The 21,011-nt window shown below is 45.7% G+C and overlaps 2 protein-coding genes across 8 annotated transcripts in view; both read right to left on the bottom strand.

Annotated features, from left to right (window-relative positions):
* LOC143784336 (lanosterol synthase-like) overlaps positions 1 to 13,528 on the bottom strand; it is a 40,621-nt gene extending 27,093 nt beyond the window's left edge. Inside the window, exons 1-11 of the mRNA XM_077272517.1 lie at positions 13,376 to 13,528; positions 12,900 to 13,059; positions 12,452 to 12,590; positions 11,712 to 11,820; positions 8,202 to 8,323; positions 7,983 to 8,079; positions 7,258 to 7,393; positions 6,936 to 7,044; positions 6,499 to 6,617; positions 6,322 to 6,419; positions 3,910 to 3,937 (exon numbers count right to left, since the gene is read on the bottom strand). Of these exons, the coding sequence (XP_077128632.1) occupies positions 3,910 to 3,937; positions 6,322 to 6,419; positions 6,499 to 6,617; positions 6,936 to 7,044; positions 7,258 to 7,393; positions 7,983 to 8,079; positions 8,202 to 8,323; positions 11,712 to 11,820; positions 12,452 to 12,590; positions 12,900 to 13,059; positions 13,376 to 13,431 (1,173 nt within the window). The 5' untranslated portion in view covers positions 13,432 to 13,528. The remainder of the gene's footprint in view (positions 1 to 3,909; positions 3,938 to 6,321; positions 6,420 to 6,498; positions 6,618 to 6,935; positions 7,045 to 7,257; positions 7,394 to 7,982; positions 8,080 to 8,201; positions 8,324 to 11,711; positions 11,821 to 12,451; positions 12,591 to 12,899; positions 13,060 to 13,375) is intronic.
* A 3,735-nt stretch (positions 13,529 to 17,263) lies between these two features.
* LOC143784344 (endoribonuclease YbeY-like) overlaps positions 17,264 to 21,011 on the bottom strand; it is a 48,276-nt gene continuing 44,528 nt past the window's right edge. For 6 of the 7 annotated variants that reach the window (XM_077272530.1, XM_077272531.1, XM_077272532.1 and 3 more), the window contains one exon: positions 17,265 to 19,132. In XM_077272530.1, coding sequence (XP_077128645.1) covers positions 19,037 to 19,132 — 96 coding nt within the window. In that variant the 3' untranslated portion in view covers positions 17,265 to 19,036. Of the gene's footprint in view, positions 19,133 to 21,011 lie in introns of all 7 variants that reach the window. The other variant, XM_077272535.1, reaches the window with a different exon arrangement.

The following is a 21,011-nucleotide window of genomic DNA, read 5'->3' as shown; positions in this document are numbered from 1 at the left end:
AGATCCAGACGTCCCTGAAGAAGAGGAGACGGCGGCCCAGCCTGGGAGGTGGGCTGACGACTAGCCGAGAGTCATGCCGAGGTGGTTCCTCCAGTCCTGGACCTGGAAGATCTACCCTGGGAGTAGCGAGGATGCCAGGAAGGAGTGGGCCTAAAGGATACCGTCTTCTTCTCTTGACGTGCCTGTGGCCTCTGTTGCTGCTGGGAGAAGGAATTCGATGCCGCAAAGCGACAAAAAGGCCGAAAAGACCGAAATTGATGTCTAGGAGGAGGGCGACGAGGCTTGGCCTGGGGAAGAAGGGAACTTGTGCGCCCTGTAGCGTCCTTAATGATTTTGTGCAGCTTAGAACCAAAGAGACGAGACCCCTGAAAAGGCAGGCTGTTAAGGGACTTTTTAGAAGACAAATCCGCCTGCCAGGCCTTAAGCCAAACGGTCCGGCGGATGGCAACCGCGTTGCCGGACGCCTGAGCCACACAAGACGCAGCGTCCAGGGAGGTGGAGACCAGATATTCACCTGCGTGAGAAATCTGGTTGGCAAGTTCCACCAGCTGTCCAGATGGAACCCCGTCCAGAATGCCCTGACGGAGCTGTTTGGCCCATTTGGATATGGATTTTGAAACCCAAGTGGAAGCAAAGGCCGGGCAAAGACTAGCTGAGGCCGCTTCAAAGGCTGACTTTGCGAAAGATTCTATGACTCTATTGTTAGAATCCTTCAGAGATGCTCCGCCGGACAGTGGGAGGACTGTGTTGGTGGACAGTCTGGAAACTGGAGGGTCCACCGAAGGAGAAGCAGTCCAATTAGCAGTGAGCTCCGGAGAAAAGGGATATAAAACGCCAAGTCGCTTTCCTCTCTGAAAGCGTCTGGTTGGGTTCTCTCTTTCTCTGGTCAGAATCTCTTCGAATTCCGGGTGAGGAGCGAAAAACTTGGAAGGTGGTTTAGCCCGTCTAAACGAAACCGCCTGATCTGCGGGTTCCGTAGAGGACTCCTTGATGCCACAGGTTAGATTTATCGCTCCAATGAGATTCTGAACGATATCCCTCATGGTAGCGATTTGGTTCGAATCCAGCTCCGAAACATCCTCCGAAAGCGCATCAGAGAACACCTCGCCTGACTCAGGAGAGGGAGGACGCCGACCGCAGAGGACCGAGTGGCGAGATGGAGCGAGAAGAGGACTCAGACCGACGTTCCTGTCTGGACCTTTTGCGGCTAATCAAGGAAGGCTTGGGCGGAGGCTCCTGCGACCCGCTGGCTACTGCGGGGGTCTGCAGAGTTAATCGGTCCAGCACGGACACCAGGGTTTGAGACACCCGTGTTAGATCGGCCACCGATTGTGACAGAGAGGAAGCCCAGCCTGGGATCCCCCATCCCAGGCTGGGCTTCCTCTCTGTCACAATCGGTGGCCGATCTAACACTGCTGCTCTTGTCCTCCTACTTCTTCCTCTTCTGCCTTAGTCAAGTACTTTGCATGTTAGTGCTGTAACAGCAAACTTCCCTCAGTTCAGTCCTCCGCTCTGTCAGGCCTGCAGCAACCCGATTGTTCCCACCGCCCAGGATCCCCCGGCCGATCCGCCCGAGAGTGATACCCCCTATCACTCTTGGGCGGATCGGCCGGGGGATCCTGGGCGGTGGGAACAATCGGGTTGCTGCAGGCCTGACAGAGCGGAGGACTGAACTGAGGGAAGTTTGCTGTTACAGCACTAACATGCAAAGTACTTGACTAAGGCAGAAGAGGAAGAAGTAGGAGGACAAGAGCAGCCCCCTTTAGAGTTAGACATATTGAAGAGGTCCCTGAAGAAAATGCGAGTGGGTTAAGGGACAGTGGGGCAGAGGGGGGTGTCAGTCTGCAGTGCAGAGCTACTCACGGCAGACGAGAAAACGGATACCAGGTTGCTGCCGGCCTGGATGTCCCCTGTTGTGAATTCTGCTTTTTGGCTCCCTCCGGTGGTTGTAAGTGGTAATGCAGTTGTTTCTGAGTGGCAGCCCTGGTCAGGTGTTTCTGCTGATTGCAGTTCTGACTGGGGTATTTAGGTTTGCAGGATTCATTAGTCCTTGCCAGTTGTCCATTGTTTTGGGAGGTTTTGTCCTTGCCTGGTTCCTCTGCCTTGCTGCCAAATCTACAAAGATAAGTGTCTGGTTTTCATGGCACACATGCCGTGTGCTTATGATTTAGTGCTATTCAGTGTTTTTTTGTCCAGCTTAGATTGTATCAGTGATTTCTCTGTCTTGCTGGATTCTCAGGAGTTGCAGATATACATTCCATGTCTTTAGTTGGATTGTGGAACTTTTTGTATTTTCTGCTGTGGATATTTTTAGTGTTTTAATACTGACCGCTTAGTATTCTGGTCTATCCTTCCCTGTTTAGCTAGAGTGGCCTCTTTTGCTGGAATCTGTTTTCTCTCTGTGTGTGTCCTTCCTCTCCTATTCACAGTCAATATTTGTGGGGGGCTGCCTATCCTTTGGGGTTCTGCTCTGACGCATGTGAGTATTCCTATTTCTATCTATAGGGGTATTTAGTCCTCCGGCTGTGTCGAGGTGTCTAGGGTTGTTAGGCACACCCCACGGCTACTTCTAGTTGCGGTGTTAAGTTCAGGGTTTGCGGTCAGTACAGATTCCACTTCTCCTGAGAAAGTCTCATGCGGCTCCAAAGTCACCGGATCATAACACTAACCTGAGGGGAATGAGACGTCCACGGAACTGTGATGGACGTCCTCTTCCCCTCCAACCGACAGGCTCTGGTGGGCGAGTGGGTGGGGGACGGAGCCAGGACCGGACTTCTAAGCACGCTGGTGTGCTAGGCTCTTGGTCCTGGAGAGGGATCTATGAGGATACGAGGTGGCAGTACACGCCGTACTCATAGTCCGTATTATGGGACTACAGGTGTGACTGTTCACCCTGTATCCCTCCGGAAAAACCTGAAAAGAAACGACACACATTGAGGTAGATAAGGGTCTAATGAAACACCCGTGTCCACCTCCTACTGACACTAAGCTAAACTGAAGAGTATAATGCCAGTCGGTGGGGTGTACACTGCAGAGGAGGAGCTAACTTTTTTATTTGCATAGTGTCAGCCTCCTAGTGGCAGCAGCATACACCCATGGTTCCTGTGTCCCCCAATGAGAGGCTGTCAGGACTCTGAACATTTTTTACCTTTTGTGCATTACTGCCCTTTTCCAACATGGCGTCTTTGGTCTCATGTGCACTTGTCTTCCTGCTATAAAACTCCACCCCAGCCTTCAGTCTGTGCTAGATTATTCTGCTTTGCATCCAGCTCCTTATTACTCCCTGGCCTTGCACTTGCACCTGCTCCTGTGAACCTGTTTTGGAGATCCTGCCACTCTGCTCTGAGTTCCTGCTGCATACATCAGTGTTCAGTAATCCTCCTTCATCTGCTGCTCGTTTTACTTCCATCTGCATTTGCTGGACATGTAAGCTGTTTCTGCTCTGCAAAACCTGAGACTATTAACCAGGCCTCCCTGGTTGAGCTAAGATATGATTTGAACTGCCTAATAGCATATCTATCTGTGTCTGGACTAAGTCAAGGATCTATTCGTGTCAAGTTTCCTCAAGTATAACTGTGCTTCATAGACTTTCTGTTTGTTTGCATCTAACTCTGAAGTTTCCTATTGACTGCTAAGCTGCGTTTATTATTTGGACCAAGTGTTGTGGACTTGAGTTTCTCTCTGCACCTGCTTGAATCACCGTGTGATAATATAAACTTTACCACTTATAAAACTGTGTCCTGTTGTCTTGTTCCACGCAAAGAGTCTCCTGAATTATCCCCTATAATTATTACAGAGGCGATAAAGAAATTTTTTTTCTCATCACCCTGTGCCCATTACTAAAGGGTTGTCTAGTTCCTATTTTCCAAGTGTATAGGAAGAAGAAAAGATTAAAAAGAATTCATTTACCTGCATTTTCATTCCATCCAATCCGAGCCTGCAAGAAGATCATTGTTTAAAGAAAAATGGAGAAAGGAACTAAGTTTCAGTTACATGTGGCAGCATAAAATAAAATATTTTTTTTTCGAGGTGAATTCTTATGCTACATTGTACAGTAACATCTAGCTCTAATAAAAAAAGAAAACAGGTGCAATAGTTTTAGGTCCCCATGTGCAGTACCTGAGACGCCTTTCCCTTCACAGCTCAGCTGTGTGTGTCACACTTGCAGATATCTTCTTCCTCTCAATGCACATGTTATTAAAGAGAATCTGTCAGTAGGATCCACCCTCCTAAGCCGTCTATATGGGCATGTAGGTCATAGGAAGCTGAATAACATGATACATTGATATCTGTGATCTGATGTCTTATTCCAGAGAAATCCACGTTTTTCTTATATGTAAAGGAGCTGTTCTAGGCTATGGGCCGGACACTGATCTGCATAAGAATCTGCCTCCAGAGATTAATTTTGAATGGCAGGGAGCGTTACCAGTGTAACTAACACAGAACAGTAGAACTGAACTTTGTCTTATTACACATTTGCTGCAGCTCTCACAGCTCTGCTGTATTGCAATACTGTCTGCCTGTGAGATGGAAGCTGAAGCTGAGAGGAACCTGCAGATGTGTCAGGTATAATCACACACAGCTCTGCAGTGAGATCAGGAGAGCAGAGAACGGACATTACACGTCACACTGGTAACCATTACACGTCACACTGGTAATACCCCCATCTATTTAAAACAAGCCCTGGAGGCAGATTCTCAGGGAGATCTATGTCTGGCCCATAGATCTTAACAGCTCATTTACACCTAAGAAAATTGTGGATTTCTCAGGAATAAGACATCAGATCGCAGATATCAAGGTATCATTATATTCAGCTTCCTATGACCTACATGCCCATATAATGCAGAGGCTGCTGTAATCATAGGATCTTATTAAGAACACGAGCACTAAGACCTGTATCTCGGCTGTTGTGAATTCTGCTTTTGGGCTCCCTCCGGTGGTTGTAGGTGGTAATGCAGTTGCTTCTGAGTGGCAGCCCTGGTCAGGTGTTTCTGCTGATTGCAGTTCTGACTGGGGTATTTAGGTTAGCAGGATTCATTAGTCCTTGCCAGTTGTCCATTGTTTTTGGAGGTTTTTCCTTGCCTGGTTCCTCTGCCTTGCTGCCAAATCTACAAAGATAAGTGTCTGGTGTTCGTGGCACACATGCCGTGTGTTTATGATTTAGTGCTATTCAGTGCCTTTTTTGTCCAGCTTAGATTGTGTCAGTGATTTCTCAGTCTTGCTGGATTCTCAGGAGTTGCAGATATACATTCCATGTCTTTAGTTAGATTGTGGAACTTTTTGTATTTTCTGCTGTGGATATTTTTAGTGTTTTAATACTGACCGCTTAGTATTCTGTTCTATCCTTCCCTGTTTAGCTAGAGTGGCCTCTTTTGCTGGAATCTGTTTTCTCTCTGTGTGTGTCCTTCCTCTCCTATTCACAGCAAAAAGTGGAAAAATACTTGTGGGGTAGCTGTGGACTGCCCTTGTAAGGGCGGGAGCTCTGGGGTTAGTGTACCGATAGCCCCATAGGGATTGATATAGGGATTGTCGTCCCTTCCTCCGGACCATTCCTGGACTAGAGTCGGTCCGATGCTCCCTAGCCTGCACCTAGGAACGGGTGAGATTGTTCCTTTTACTATATGCATTTAGCCACCAGTGGCACTGGTTATGTTGTATGTGCCTGCTACTGGCAATGTATTGTTTTTACATGCAACTAGGTATATCATGATGCCGCAAGTTATTTATTTATTCTTTTGCAGCTCTTTTACAGGATATATCCTAGTGTTATCTTGATTTTTCTTAAAGTATTTATACAGATTAATCAATTAATCCTGTTATGGGATAACTGGTCTTTGTGGTTATCATACCAATTGCTAAAGACCCCTGTCCCAGTTTTATTCACTTGGGTGTTTGGTTTAGGTTGTTTTGTGGTTTCAGCTAATAAAAGTTACGTTTTATTTTTTCCACAAGTATTTTTCCACTTTTTGCTTTGTTATATATCTGAAATATAGTGGTTTTGTCTATGTGACTTACAGTCACTACGTAGACTGTTGCTTTTTTTCTCTCCTATTCACAGTCAATATTTGTGGGGGGCTGCCTATCCTTTGGGGTTCTGCTCTGAGGCAAGTGAGTATTCCTATTTCTATCTATAGGGGTATTTAGTCCTCCGGCTGTGTCGAGGTGTCTAGGGTTTGTTAGGCACACCCCACGGCTACTTCTAGTTGCGGTGTTAAGTTCAGGGTTTGTCAGCACAGATTCCACTTCTCCTGAGAAAGTCTCATGCGGCTCCAAAGTCACCGGATCATAACACTCGACCCAGGGTGGGGAATCACTACTTACCAGAGGTAATCAGGGATGCGATCTACATGTTCCTGAAATGAAGGAGATTCTGGTCCATCGACATGCCACCGGACCAGCATATTAATCACTTTAGAGATCTGTGAAACAAGAAGATTTGTTTTTAAGACCAGACATTTTTAATAAAAAAAAAATAACTCATGTTTCCATGACACTTACTGGACCAATGCTGATACACTTTGTAAACCGGTCATCTGCTATTACATGGTCGTATAATTCATGCACCGCACGTCGGCGAAGGGCGGGAATGTGGTACGACTCGTATATATTCAGCAGGACTGTGAATAAAAGGGCAAAAATTACTGATCAAAATAAAATACTATATCTAGAGTATAGCTAAAAAATGTCGTTATTGTGCAGCCACATATATCTGCAGAATTACATAGGTGCAAATGCCACATTATTATTATTAATATTATTATTTATTTATATAGCAGCATTGATTCCATGGTGCTGTACATGAGAGGGAGCTACATACAAATTACAGACATCCCTTACAGTGAGCAAACTAACAATTACAGACTGATACAGAGGGGCGAGGACACTGCCATCGCGGGCTTACATTCAACATTCTGACCATAATCAGTGCCTCTTACCGTAAGCAATGTCCAGCAGTGCGCTGTGCGGTGTGTACAGGTCACAAGCAGCAACACAGTTCCTCTGCGTGGGCCAATTTATACTGCTATATTCCTGCACGTACAGCTCCTGCATGAGAAGCAGATGTGGAGATACTAGTGATGAGTGAACGTGCTCGGGTAAGGTGTTATCTGAACATGCTCGAGTGCTAATAGAGTGTCTTCGGAGTGCTCGAAAAATAGGTTTGACTCCTCGCGGACGCATGTCTCACGGCTGTTCGACAGCTGTAACACATGCAGGGATTGCCTGTTTGCTAGATACAAGTTCTTGTTATGCCTTTACCTGTCTCAAGCTGCGGATCAAGTCGTCCTCACAGGCCCTCAGACGTGTAGCATAGCAGTAACTCATGGGCAAGTAAACCTGACGGCAGTGACACCAGATGGTGCTGGGGTGGGCCGGAAACCACTGGGGAAGAAGCCTACAAGACAATGGTGGACGTTAGAGAAAATCAGTAAAGGAGAATTCACATCACTGTCCCTGCAAGATAGTTAGTAAGAGACAGGCGGTGACTAAATGTGACGCAGAGCAGTGCTGCTTAATAGGAGTTGTCCACTACTCAGAATCCCTATGTTTCCCTCTTGTAAAATAGTACCACCTATACTCACCTCCGGTGCTGGAGCCGTTCAACCGGTGTCGGCACCCATGTCTAATTGTTACGTCACGTGAGCCCCGGGAGAGCGACACCGCCGGAGGGGAGTATAGGTGTTATTATTTTACAAGGGGGGAACATAGGGATTCAGAAGAGGGATGTCGGAATAGTGGACAACCCTTTTGAAGGGAGCCTGAAAATGACTGATCACAACCAGTACCGGTGTGCGGTGCACCCTTGGCGTTGCCGAACACTTAAGTGCAAGAAATCCAATTTGCTTGAAACTTGATGCAGGGGTCCAGGCCCATAGTCGTATGACTTTTAGTATATCCCACTAATAAAGGTATGGATAATTTTCTGATGGTCACAGCCACCAATAATGTCATATCAGGTCTGAATAATTCTAAAAGAAACTCACCACATCTCCGGGAACAGCGTGTTCATTCCCTCCCAACTGTACACATTGAGCACAGCTAGCCAAAATTTCCCCCAAGAAGGAATTCCAATGGCACCACCTGCAACAAAAGTAAGATGCATTAGACCAAACATGGAAAAAATATATATAGATACTGACTATCTGCTGCAAATGGTCGGCAAGTGTGAGATGTGCTAAAGTTAAAAGCTCGTGTGAACCTACCCTTACTGTGAAGATTGTTGCGAGCGCAAGTCATATCTGGATCATCCTGCGACACTCCGAGAAGCCGCAGAGAGGTATAACTGAGAGCCGTGCCAAATACAGTGCTCTTGTCTTCAATATGCCTACGATTAGGAGAGTTATTTACTACGGGAACATAGAACCAATATCCATCATTGTCATGTACCATTAAAAATACACAGGAACTCAATATTGAGACACTTAATCGCGACTGCCAGAGCGTGTATTCCTCTACTATGGAAAAAAAGGCGCCACCTCAACACAACAATCTTCCAAGGGCTTGCCAAGGTGAATGATGTGACGCTTATGGAGGACCTGACCTCTACAATCAATAACAAACGTTTTTATAAATCTTGGTTTTACTGGCTGCAATTTAGATCCTGTGGTGAATATCTGGCTCTAACTGGGGATAACTGAATCCGCATTTTCTCTAGCCCCATCCTTACATACATCCACCTTTCACCTCTCCTTCCTGCCCTCCCACCTTCCCTCTCTTCTCTTTCTCTCTTCTGCTTCTCTCTCTTTTTCTTCTGAACTTACTCATATGTTGCTTTTAGATCACTTTGACCCAGATTATGTTTAGGGAATTAATATTCTGCCTTCAATCTATGTTTTATGATGAGGTCCTAGTCTGGGTGCCAGATCCTTGGAAATGATAACACTGTCTATGGTTACTACTTTCTCATCGTGATTTTTCTTCATTTTGGCACAGTTAGTGCCTTGTGATTGTATTTCTTTCCTTCTTTTCTAACTCAATAAATAAAGAAAAAAAACCCATAGAATCTATAATTACCAATTTGATTTTTGGCAAACAAAAAACAAAAAGAAGTAATTCACGACCAAATCCACGTCTAAAAAGAACTCATTAAAGGGGCTGTCCACCATTCGGACATGCCCTTCTCAGCTGCTATATTTCCCAGTATAAAATAAAAAAGCATCTACTAACCAGTGCCATTCCAGCAGCATCAGGTCTCCTAGGGCTCACTTAATGTTATGCCGCGTGAGCACTGCAGCCAATCAGCGGCTGCTTCATGTGCTGGTGAACGTGTAGAAGTCCGTTCCTTACAGGGCAGGTGCTGGCTTTGTTATATACAGTATATGTCGTTGACAGCGGCATTGAAAAAGTTTGGTTGCCAATACACGCCTATACCATCACCAATCGCGATGTGATTGGGGGTTGCCACAGCTACAGAATTGACATTTTTTGGGTCACCATGCCTTCCCCCCCAAAATGCAATGAAAAGAAATCATACATACCTCAATAAATACTATGGCTCGCTAATCAATACATAAAAAAAAGTCCTCACAGAAGAAAAATAAAGCTATTTGCATCAGAAAATAGCAATCGAAAACAATATATATATAAATTTAAATCTGCTAAAACAAACAAACAAAACAAGAACTATACTAGCTAGGTATGACTGTCATTGTACTGACCTAAGGAATCAATGTCAAGTCATTTTTTCCCACACACCTAATGCAGTAAACAGTAAAACCCAAACATTTGTGTTTTTTGCTTTTTTTTCTCACCATTTCATTCCACTTGAAATTTTATTTTACCCGTTTTTTCAGCCATTATACAGTTAACTCAATTATGCCAATCAAAACTATAACTCGTCCATCCAACAGAAAAAAAAAGTTATGGCTCTTGGAAGAAGGGGAGAAAAAAAAATAAAGGAAAATGCAAAAACAAACAAACAAATAAACAAACAAAATACCTGTTTAAAAATTAAATGGTAATGCAAAGTTTAAAAAAATAAATAAATACTCTGGAAACTTGTCAATTAACCTTTGGCTAGTGCTCTCACAGTCGGTCTAGATAAACCTAGAAGTAAACCTTAAGGGCAGTCTCACACGTCCAGATAATTCCGGTACCGGAAAAAAATCGGTACCGGAGTTATCCGTGTCCGTGTGCCCGTGAGCTCACGTAGGCCATACGTGCAGCACACGTGTGCCACCCGTGTGGCGAGTGGGTACCACACGGAGCGTGCAGACAGCGCTAAAGTTTAGCGCTGTCCCCTGCATCGTGCTGAAGCCGCCATTCATATGTTCTCTGCAGCAGCCTTTGCTGCAGAGAAGATATGAATAATAGTGTTTAAAAGACAGATCTATGTGTCCGCCGCCCCCCCACCCCCTGTGCGCCCCCCCCCCCGCTGTTCTGAAAATACTCACCCGCTCCCACGTTGGCTGTCACTCCTTCCTCTCTGCCCCGTGCCTTCTACTGTATGCGGTCACGTGGGGCCGCGATTACAGTCATGAATAGGCGGCTCCACCTCCCATAGGGGTGGAGCCGACTATTCATGATTGTAAATGAGCCGCCCCACGTGACCGCATACAGTGGAAGCCGCGGGGCAGAGAGGAAGGAGCGACAGCCAACGTGGGACGCGGGTGAGTATTTTCTGACCAGCAGGGGGGCGCACAGGGGGTGGGGGGGCGGCGGACACATAGATCTGTCTTTTAAACACTATTATTCATATCTTCTCTGCAGCAAAGGCTGCTGCAGAGAACATATGAATGGCGGCTTCAGCACCATGTGGGGGGGACAGCGCTTACTGTAGCGCTGTCTCCTGCACGCACACGGACTGCAGACGGAGAATGTCCGTGTGAGGTCCGTGTTTTACACGGACCCATTGACTTTAATGGGTCCGTGTAATACGTGCGCTCCCACGAATACTGACATGTCTCCGTGTTTGGCACACAGAGACACGGTCCGCAAAAAATCAATGACATCTGCACAGATGCATTGATTTTAATGGGTCTACGTGTGTCAGTGTCTCCGGTACGTGAGGAAACTGTCACCACACGTACTGAAGACACTGACGTGTGAAACCGGCCTAAAGGTATCCTGCACAATTAGGCTATGTTCACACGCTGTGGTTTTAGCTGCGTTTCCACAGCTGTGGGTCCGCAGCAGTTTCCCCTGAGTTTACAGTACAATGTAAACCTATGGGAAACGCAATCCGCAGTGCACATGCTGCGGAAAAAAACGTGCGGAAACGCAGCGGTTTACATTTCCGCAGCATGTCAATTCTTTGTGCGGATTCCACAGCGGTTTACACCTGCTCCACAATAGGAATCCGCACAAAATCCGAAATAAATCCACAGTAATTCTGCAGGAAATCCGCAGGTAAAACCCAGTGCCTTTTACCTGCGGTTTGGAAAAATCCGCAGACCCCAAAAAGACGTGTGCACATACCCTTATACATACAAAGGGCAAAGTCAGATGGCCGTATAGATCGGACAGAGATTGCACCTCAGTGCTCGGACAGAATGCAGTTCTCCTGACCTGAGAGTGACAGCTGCATAGAAATACATGAACCTGTCACGCTCGGGCTGGGAGAGTCACCGGCCAGTCCATGCATTGCAGTCTGATCTCAGTGCGATTTATACGGCTGTCTGACTGTGCGCATATACAGCGCACATAGATTCTGCACCCTGCTTTATGTATGCGGCATGGGTGATCACAAAATATGAAGTCAGTCAGATACTCACAGGCCCCATCCGCCATCAGGTAGCTGCACAGATCGCAGGTAGCGCACCATCTCCTTCTTGGTAGCGTCAGGGAGGGGTGTCTGTGTCACGTGACATACAATAAGGAGACCTAAAAAGTGTCACAGGTTTAGGCCACATTCACAAGTTTTTTTCACATACATGAAAAACTGACCAAGTTTCATCAGTGATTTTTGGTCAGAGTTTCATCCAAGTGTCATCAGTTTTTCTATATTCTTTTCCAACATAACACTCCGTAAAAACAGACCACACTCGGATGTCATCTAACTGCTGGCCATTTTTTTTACGGACCCTTAGGCTGCCGTCACACTAGCAGTATTCGGTCAGTATTTTACATCAGTATTTGTAAGCCAAAACCAGGAGTGGAACAAATAGATGAAAAGTATAATAGAAACATATGCACCACTTCTGTATTTATCACCCACGCCTGGTTTTGGCTTACAAATACTGATGTAAAATACTGACCAAATCCTGCTAGTGTGACGGCAGCCTTAGTCTTGCCGTGCTGTTTATGATCAGACACTCAGATCACAGTTGTTGCACTCGGTCTCCGGAAAATCACGGACATATGACTGACCGCATTCACTATTGTAGGTGCGAGCGCTATCCGTGGAAAACACTGATAGCACTCTTATGAGAAGTCTGAAGGAGGACTTACCGTGAGTATATTCTATGGCAGACAGATCTAGTCATAGTGGTCCAATGTCGCTGAAAAGCCTCACCTGGCATCAAGAACAGTGGTCCGCCATAATCCCCCGCCCAATGCCCATCCTCCGCTTGTAAGGCAGAATAAAAAGTTAGTCCATTTTCTGCTCCATCGTGGGCCGTATGCGCCTTGGGTAAGTCTTTAAAAAACTCGTTCTGCAGGAAGCAAAATCCGCGTTATTGATGATCAGCGCCATTTACAGATCCTAGAACAGATCAGACATTCAGCTCATCTGCTATGAACGCCGGGCACAGGGCTGCGCTCAAAGCAGATCGGCAATGACAAAAATGTCCCCAGAGGTGGACAACCCCTGGTGTTTGCTCTCCTGCAGTTAAAGGGAGGGTTTCACTTTCTAATAATAAAATAATATTATAGTTATTTAAAGGGATTTTAATACTGGATCATTTTTTTGCTCTAAAATCCTTAGCGTATAATACGGGCTGAATTTAAGTAGTCTTATGTACCGGGTCCAGCCCCAGAGAGTGCGCCTCCAGGGCAGTTTGTGGGCGATCTTCTCCCTCCACATAGCGCCAGGTTTGCCTGCCCTCCGTACACGAGAGGCGCCAGCGTGTGAGGTCTGTTGCTGGATCGGTCTTGTACGGACCCCCCCTTCTGCGGAGACGCCTGGAACAAAACATTGCAAAATTACTTTTTAGGTTTCTTTCATTACAATGACTACAGTACGTGGACTAAAATATCGGACAACTGCATAAATAGCAACTCCCATTTATAAGCAGGAGTGATGACATGAGTAGAATACTACAAAATCACTCCGGGGCTGTAAGCACCAAAAACTGATTCTATTCAAGGCTATATGATGCAATAGTGTTAGATCAGGCAGCACATTTGTAAAGTTTGCTTTTCTACAGTCTGTGCTCCCCCATATGCCTATGCAGCAGAGATTCCAGGGACCGTCCCCATACAGCTGCCTAATACTCACGTTCCTTCACTCATTTCTCTGCGCTTCACCTGGTTACAGTCTAACGATAGATCCATCCTTTAAAACCAAAGTGGCTACTGCATTAAACGCAAAGCATTCTAGGACTTGTAGTTCTTGAAGCTCCCCAAGCCCTAGTAAGTGTTACAGTAAAGGACTACATTTCCCAGACAACACCACGCCTCCAGATTTACGTCACACTATCCTGACATGAGCAGAGGCAGCAGGAACCAATCACGGCGCAGATAGATGTATACACGTAGGCGGGGCCATCAGCTACCAGCCAATGGGTGATGAGAAATATGGAATAGCGTGTTCCTTCCAGCGCTGTCGCTGCTGTAGTTGTGCAGCTGGTCTCGTAGTGAGAGGTCAGAGCTGTCGGGAGACGGAGAAGCTGCGGCTTTGTGTAGTGATAGCATTGACAATTACAGCACGACCTCATATTAGTGTGCGGATGGTATGCAGAGTGAAAGGAACGTGTTAGCCCCTTCTATAACACCCTGACACTCAGTAGGTGACATACACCCTGAAAGGGTCCTTCCTAAAAATAAAAGTTCTCCTCCTTCCATAGGTCCCACAAGTGGGACCCTCAAAAATGGGTGTTATGGGCTCACCTGGAGAGGTGGAGCCACTAAGTCGTTGTGCCAGGTGATGATTCAGTGGACTGGCCTCACCGGACAGCATGTGAATAGCGAGGACTAGCAGAGCTGGATGTGCAAGGCAGCAAGAGGAGCAGCACAGCTGGAAGTGCTAGATGCAGCAGAGTTAAGAATGCAGTCGGCACCTTGAACAGCAGACAAATAGGCTGTTGGATACCTTGATGCTGCAGAGTTGAGTGTGCAGACAGCACTGTGAATCAGCTGAAATGAGAAGGCGGACAAGTACCTCCATACAAGTGTGCAGACAGCTCCTTGGATTAGCAGAGATAAGTTGGTTGTCAGCTCCTGGTTGTAGCAGAGTTGTATGTGCACACAGCACCCAGGAACAGCAGAGCTGTGTTGGGATTAAGGCACCTTACTGCAGAAGAGCTGAACACAATCGGAAATGTGGATAGAATCCTATACAGTGAGTGGTAGCAGCGTGCACCTGCTACCTCAATACTCCGGCCGTGCACAGGTGCCTGACCTGAAAAGATCTTATCATAGGTGCGTGCCACGTTACTATAGGAACTCGACGTATACTGGCACAGATGGTGCAAGCTGTAGGGGAAGGAGGGAGAAAATCACGGGGCTGGAGTCAAACCACATGATTAAGGCTGGGGTTACACTTGCGAGAAACTCGCACGAGACTCGCGTTTCAATACCTGGCACTGCCGCCAGCACTCGGACTGGAGCGTTCAGCTGCATAGAAATACATGCAGCCGCACACTCCGGACCCGACTGCCGGCGGCAGTGCCAGGTATTGAGACGTGAGTCTCGTGCGAGTTTCTCGCAAGTGTAACCCCGGTCTTACAAAGGGGCTCGGAATCCCTAAGAAAAGGGCTCCGCAGCCCCCTCTTGTATGGAGCAGAGGTGCGAATTCTCATCCTCTGCTCCACTCATTGCCTATAGGACTGCCAGAAGAAGCGAGCGTTGTGCTCTGCTTTCTCCAACAATCCCAGAGACAGAGCTGAGACCAAGCTGGGCTCCTTCACTCCATTCAGGACCCCCAGAGACAAAGTCATCCTCTATCCAATTCCTCATTCCTTGTAAGGACGCAGACTAATTTGGCTTTCAATTATTTTTTTTTCATGCCCACCTTCTGATAGCAACAACTTTCAATTACATTTTTTTGGGAGAACAAAACAAGTGAAGCAAACAGCACTAGGATCCAACATTAGTCTGTTTTTTTCGCAGATCTAATGACTTAAGCCGGGGTCACACTTGTGAGTGCAATCTGAGAAACTCATGCGAGTCTCTCGCCTCAATTCATTCGAGACCGGAGCGTGCGGCTGCATAGAAATACACGCAGCCGCACACTCCGGTCTCGATTGTCGGTATTGAGGCTCGAGTTTCTTGCATTGCACTGGTAAGTGTGACCCCGGTCTAAGATGGATGATTTCACTTCCCAAATCGGATTCAAATTGGACATTTCTTCAGTTTTATTTACAAACTGCAAGAAAGTTCATGTAGAAAAGGCCAAAAAATATGAGAAACATATATAAAACACATCCAACAAAAATGAATGAATAAGAAGTAAAGCACAAAAATTAAGTTGAGCTCTATACATAGCTATGTCATATCATTTATATAGCTGTAGAAGAACTAAGGTTTGAGCCGGAGAATCAGAAAGCTCTGACTTAGTTTTCAACAGTCAGGCCCAAATGTTTTGAGACCGACACAAATTTTGGTTTTCAGATTTTGCTACTTCAGTGTTTTTAGACCTTTTAGTCAGATGTATCTATAGTTCCTGAAGAACAATTACAAGAACTTCATAAAAGTGTATAATATTTTATTGACAAATGGCAAAGACTCAATATACCGGTATACAGCGTTGTCCCTTACTTTTTCAAAACTCCTGCAACTCGTCCAGGAGTCTGGATATCAGCTTCTGGGCCAAATCCTGACAACACAATCTTGTCTAATCAGTGTTTGAAGTTTTTCACAATTTTTGTTTGTCCACTCGCTATTGTGACTTTAGTTACTTCTCACGGTAAGAATGTGAGGCAGAAAAGTCAGAGATTGCGGGGTCAATACCAAGAGAGCACGTACATAACCAAGGGAAAAGACAAAGTTGTAAAGGTACCGTCACATTAAGCGACGCTGCAGCGATATCGACAACGATGCCGATCGCTGCAGCGTCGCTGGGGAGCTGTCACACAGACAGCTCTCCAGCGACCAACGATGCCAAAGTCCCCAGGTAACCAGGGTAAACATCGGGTTACTAAGCGCAGGGCCGCGCTTAGTAACCCGATGTTTACCCTGGTTACCAGTGTAAATGTAAAAAAAACCCCAAACACTACATACTTACATTGCCGTGTCTGTCGCGTCCCTCGCCTTCAGCTTCCCTGCACTGTGTAAGCGCCGGCCCTAAAGCACAGCGGTGACGTCACCGCTGTGCTTTGCCTTACGGCCGGCACTGACACATTCACTGCAGGAAGCTCTGAGCAGCAGCGCGGACGCCGGGGGACGTGACAGACATCAGAGGGTGAGTATGTAGTGGTTTTTTTTACTTTTACAATGGTAACCAGGGTAAATATCGGGTTACTAAGTGCGGTCCTGCACTTAGTAACCCGATATTTACCCTGGTTACCATTGTAAAACATTGCTGGCATCGTTGCTTTTGCTGGCAAACACGACGATACACGCCGATCTGACGACCAAATAAAGTTCTGGACTTTCAGCAACGACCAGCGATATCACAGCAGGATCCTGATCGCTGCTGCGTGTCAAACACAACAATATCGCTATCTAGGATGCTGCAACGTCACGGATCGCTATCGTTGTTAAGTCGCTCTGTGTGAAGGTACCTTAAGTCAGGTCACAGTCCAGGGTCAATAACAAGAAATAGCGGATCAACGCAAAAGGAGGAGACAAAGGGATTTTCTGAACACAGTTCAAATGGTTAGGCCGGGGTCACATTTGTGAATGCAGCGCGAGTCTCTTGCATCAATACCCGGCACTCGGGACCAGAGTGTGCGGCTGCATGTATATCTATACAGCTGAACTCTCCGCTCCTGAGTGCCGGCCACAGTACCGGGTATTGATGCAAGTTTCTCTCATTGCACTTTCAAGTGTGACACTGGCCTTAGGCAACAAAATCAGGCTAACACTCACCAGGAAGCACAAACTACAGGGATCAGGGGCAGACAGATCAGGTAAATAGGCTGGGACAATCTCCAGAACACTGAACACCTGGAGAAAGTCCCGCACCTCCTAATCACAGATTGGACAGCTGACCTGTCAATCAATACACTGACACTCCAGCAATAATAATAATCTTTATTTTTATATAGCGCTAACATATTCCGCAGCGCTTTACAGTTTTGACACAGTATCCATCGGACAGCATAGAAATCACTCACTGAGTGGAGGAATTGTGACAGATTTTTGAGGATTGATCACAGATTTTCAATCTCTGCAGTTTCCTGGCCATTGGCGCAAAATTTCAATGTTTTGTTCCCCGAGTCTCTCAGTTAGCACATTTCTCTTTGTGAAATGCTGGGAAAAGCATTGTTCATCACCTAAATTCCACCTGGATCATTGGGAGAACTTGCTCTAGGAGGATGTCTACCATTCATTATTCATAGCAGTGTTCTAAGGTGAAACTCCTGTTCGCTCGCCTTTTCTTCCCCAATCATTCTTCTAGATGTCCCAAACAGTCTGAAGGGGGCTTCATCAGAGGAAATAACTTTACCCCAGTCTTCTGCAGTCCAACCCCTGTACTTCCTGCAAAGTTACTTTCTCTGATGAAGGCCTTTTTGGATTATTTAAGACATCTACAAGAATGATTGTCCTGTAAAAGTAAAAAAGTGCAACATTTTGAATGAAGCCGAATTGAAAAAGTGATTTTTAACCCCAAATAAAAAAAAACAACAACATTGACCCCAGCGGTGAACAACCCCATGAAATTATTTTTTATCAAGTTATCAAGGTGATGAGTTGTTTGTCAAGTTAGACTTGGATAAATCTGTAGTCTGATGCTGATTGAAGAATAATTTTAGCAGGTAGAGAGACTTTTCTGCACAGTGAGTCAAAGACCTCCATACCCAAAAGATAGGATCAGTAATGTCATTGTTGTCACAAATTTGGGGCTATTCAGGTGATAGAGTGTCCGTGTGAAAAACAAATTAAAGAATTAGCTATTTTCTTCCAAGACTCCATTTGTCTCCTATTTAAGTCTATGGGTGTGTAAAAAAATTGGATCCTATACAGAACATCCGTATTTCACCTGACTTTTTTAACCTAGGAAACGGTATTTGATCATATACATTTTTGAATGTAAATGTCCGAAAAAAGATCGCACACGGATGTAAAAATGGGACACAAGGAAAATCATCTGAGGTTTCTGGATGAAAACCGAACGATTATACATACACTTGTGTCACCCCTGCCTAAGTCTTATTGCTCCCAGGACAATATTTTGTATTTTTACTATTCTTTCTCTTCATTTCTGATTTTCATAAACTCTTGTCCAAGTTTACTTAGATCCTGTATCTCATTTTGCCTGTGGCGTACCTCTGGACAACAAGCTACCACAGTGCGCAGAATTGTTTTTCATTGTAAGGTAAGGCCACCATAAGATTTGCAAAGATGATAATTTACAGTCAGGACATTATCAAAATCCCCCTTTGTTGTTCGTAATGTTAATAAACGAACTCATCTCAAGGGAAATGCTTCCAATATTGCATTCAACTAGTAATGTTGGATTAGGCAGTCATCTGGGACACAAATTGTGGAAGTATACAAGTACAGGATCATCGAGTTAGCTCATACCTTCATGTCCTATAATTGATGCATAATTTGTTTTAGTTTACTTACACAGCCGATTAATTATCACAGCACTTTACAGACATCATCACTGTCCCCATTGGGGCTCACAATCTATATTCCCTATTAGGATGTCTTTGGAGTGTGGGAGGAAACCGGAGGAAACTCAGGGAAAACATATAAACAAATATAATTGCAAATATTCCATTTGTGCTTTCTCTGCCATCTGTGCACCCCATGACATGGAAGTGATAGATTATTCTCGGTCATAATGCTCTGAAGTCAGTGGCGTAAGTGCAGATCCAGTAACTCGGTTTATCTCCATTAGAACTTCACTTTCCTTCTCAAACATCTGTTAAAGTGAACAAATGATATGAAAACAATTAGCATTTATTAACATAGATTAATCCTAAATATCTGAATCCTTGGGTCAACTTTTATATTAGTGTTCCTTTATAAAAACAAACAAACCATAATATACAGGTCACAGAGACTACAGGTATCCCCAATGGCCAGAAGACCTTGCTACTACAGTTCAACAATAAAAGCAGCATTGTAACGGCCACGTATTTGTGGATCAGCAGCAAACATTTTCTTTAGTGGACAGGATGGAATGGAAAATATTTAGCATAATAGGCCACCTCCTGATATGAAAACCTGCTGCATGACCTCAAATCCTGAGTAGAAATATCAAATACTACTAGCACATCTTCTGTCTGCCAGGGCGCACCGCTTCCCTGCCTTCAGCCTTCCTGCTTGCCTCGTGTAATGGTGTGCTCATGAAGACTGACAGTTCACACCACTGGCATGTTTGCATCACTGGCCTGAACGTTGCTCTCTCCCGTGCTGTTAGTACAGACAGGTTTGTCTTTGCAGCATGGTATGGCAGGGACACCAAAGCTGCCCAGATCCAGCAATCCTGCCAACTTCAGAGTGGTGCTAGCAAGTTGTATAACTAAATATTCACCCGTTCTTGATATCGGAGAATAAGACGTACATTGCAAAGTTTCTTGTTTTTACAAGCACTTTGCCGTTTTGACCATTATCAAACATGAGACGTCTTTAAAGGTCCATTCTCTTTATTAATGGGTAAAGTTGTAAAAATGAGCAAAATTGCAAAGAGGATTTTTCATTTTTTTGTTTACTGCTTGTTGCCTTGTTTACTGACCATCAATGCAATCTAGCAACGGTGGCCGAGCATGTGCAGTGGTTACAACCTCTTTCTAATAGCTCCGGGTCCCAGAAGTTTCAGTGTAACTACGGTCTTCAAATGGTACGGAGGCAAAGCTGCTTCTGCTTGCAGCATTGGAGCACACAGTTTGGGCCAATTACAGGACTATACCACTAGTCTGTACTGTCAATCATGCAGGAGCACACTGCCCCTATCAAGCACGAAGCCAGGGGCCAAGGGAGCGGTGCGCATGCAGGGCCGGACTGGCCATCGGGCAGTTCTGGCAAATGCCAGAAGGGCCGGTGGCAGTAGTGGGCCGCTCGAGTGTGCCGCTGTCGGCACACTCTCCCCGCTGTCCAGGGGCGTACATAGATTTCACAGGGCCCCATAGCAAAATTGAGCAAAGGGCCCCCCCCCCCCCCGAAGAAGGGAGGGGAATAGGTGGCGCGCGTAGCGCGTCGAAAATTTGCATGTTAAGCCACGCCCCCTCCACAGCCACACCCTCTCCACATCCACACCCCCCAATTACACAGTGATCACTGGTGACATTATACACAGGAGCTCTGTATATAGTGTCAGTGTACAGGTAATACAGGGATCACCAGTGACATTATACACAGGAGCTCTGTAAAAAGTGCCAGTGTACAGGTAATACAGTGATCACCACTGCCAGTGACATTATATACAGGAGCTCTGTATATAGTATACAGTGTATAGTGTCAGTGCACAGGTAATACACTGACTCACCAGTGACGTCTCTAGCTGAAGTCCTTCATCTTTGCTTTTCTCATTCATGCAGCACAGACCGCCATCGCTTCTTCCAGCCAGGACTCGCCTCTGCATAAAAAAAAACACAGTTATCTAGAGCACATTCCCCACTTTTTCCCTTTCTTCTACACTACACATCTGAATACAGAGGTCCACCCACAATCAATATACTGTATAATTGGTTATTATGCAACCTCATAGATTGCAAGCTTACGAGTCCCCCATCATGTGCAGTCCCCCTTACCTCCCATTTCATGTGCAGTCCTCCTTACCCCCACTTCATCATGTTCAG

This window comes from Ranitomeya variabilis, chromosome 7 (assembly GCF_051348905.1).
Source record: "Ranitomeya variabilis isolate aRanVar5 chromosome 7, aRanVar5.hap1, whole genome shotgun sequence".
NCBI lineage: Eukaryota > Metazoa > Chordata > Amphibia > Anura > Dendrobatidae > Ranitomeya > Ranitomeya variabilis.
The sequence above is the reverse complement of the archived record's forward strand: the minus strand, read 5'-3'. Positions and strand labels throughout refer to the sequence as shown.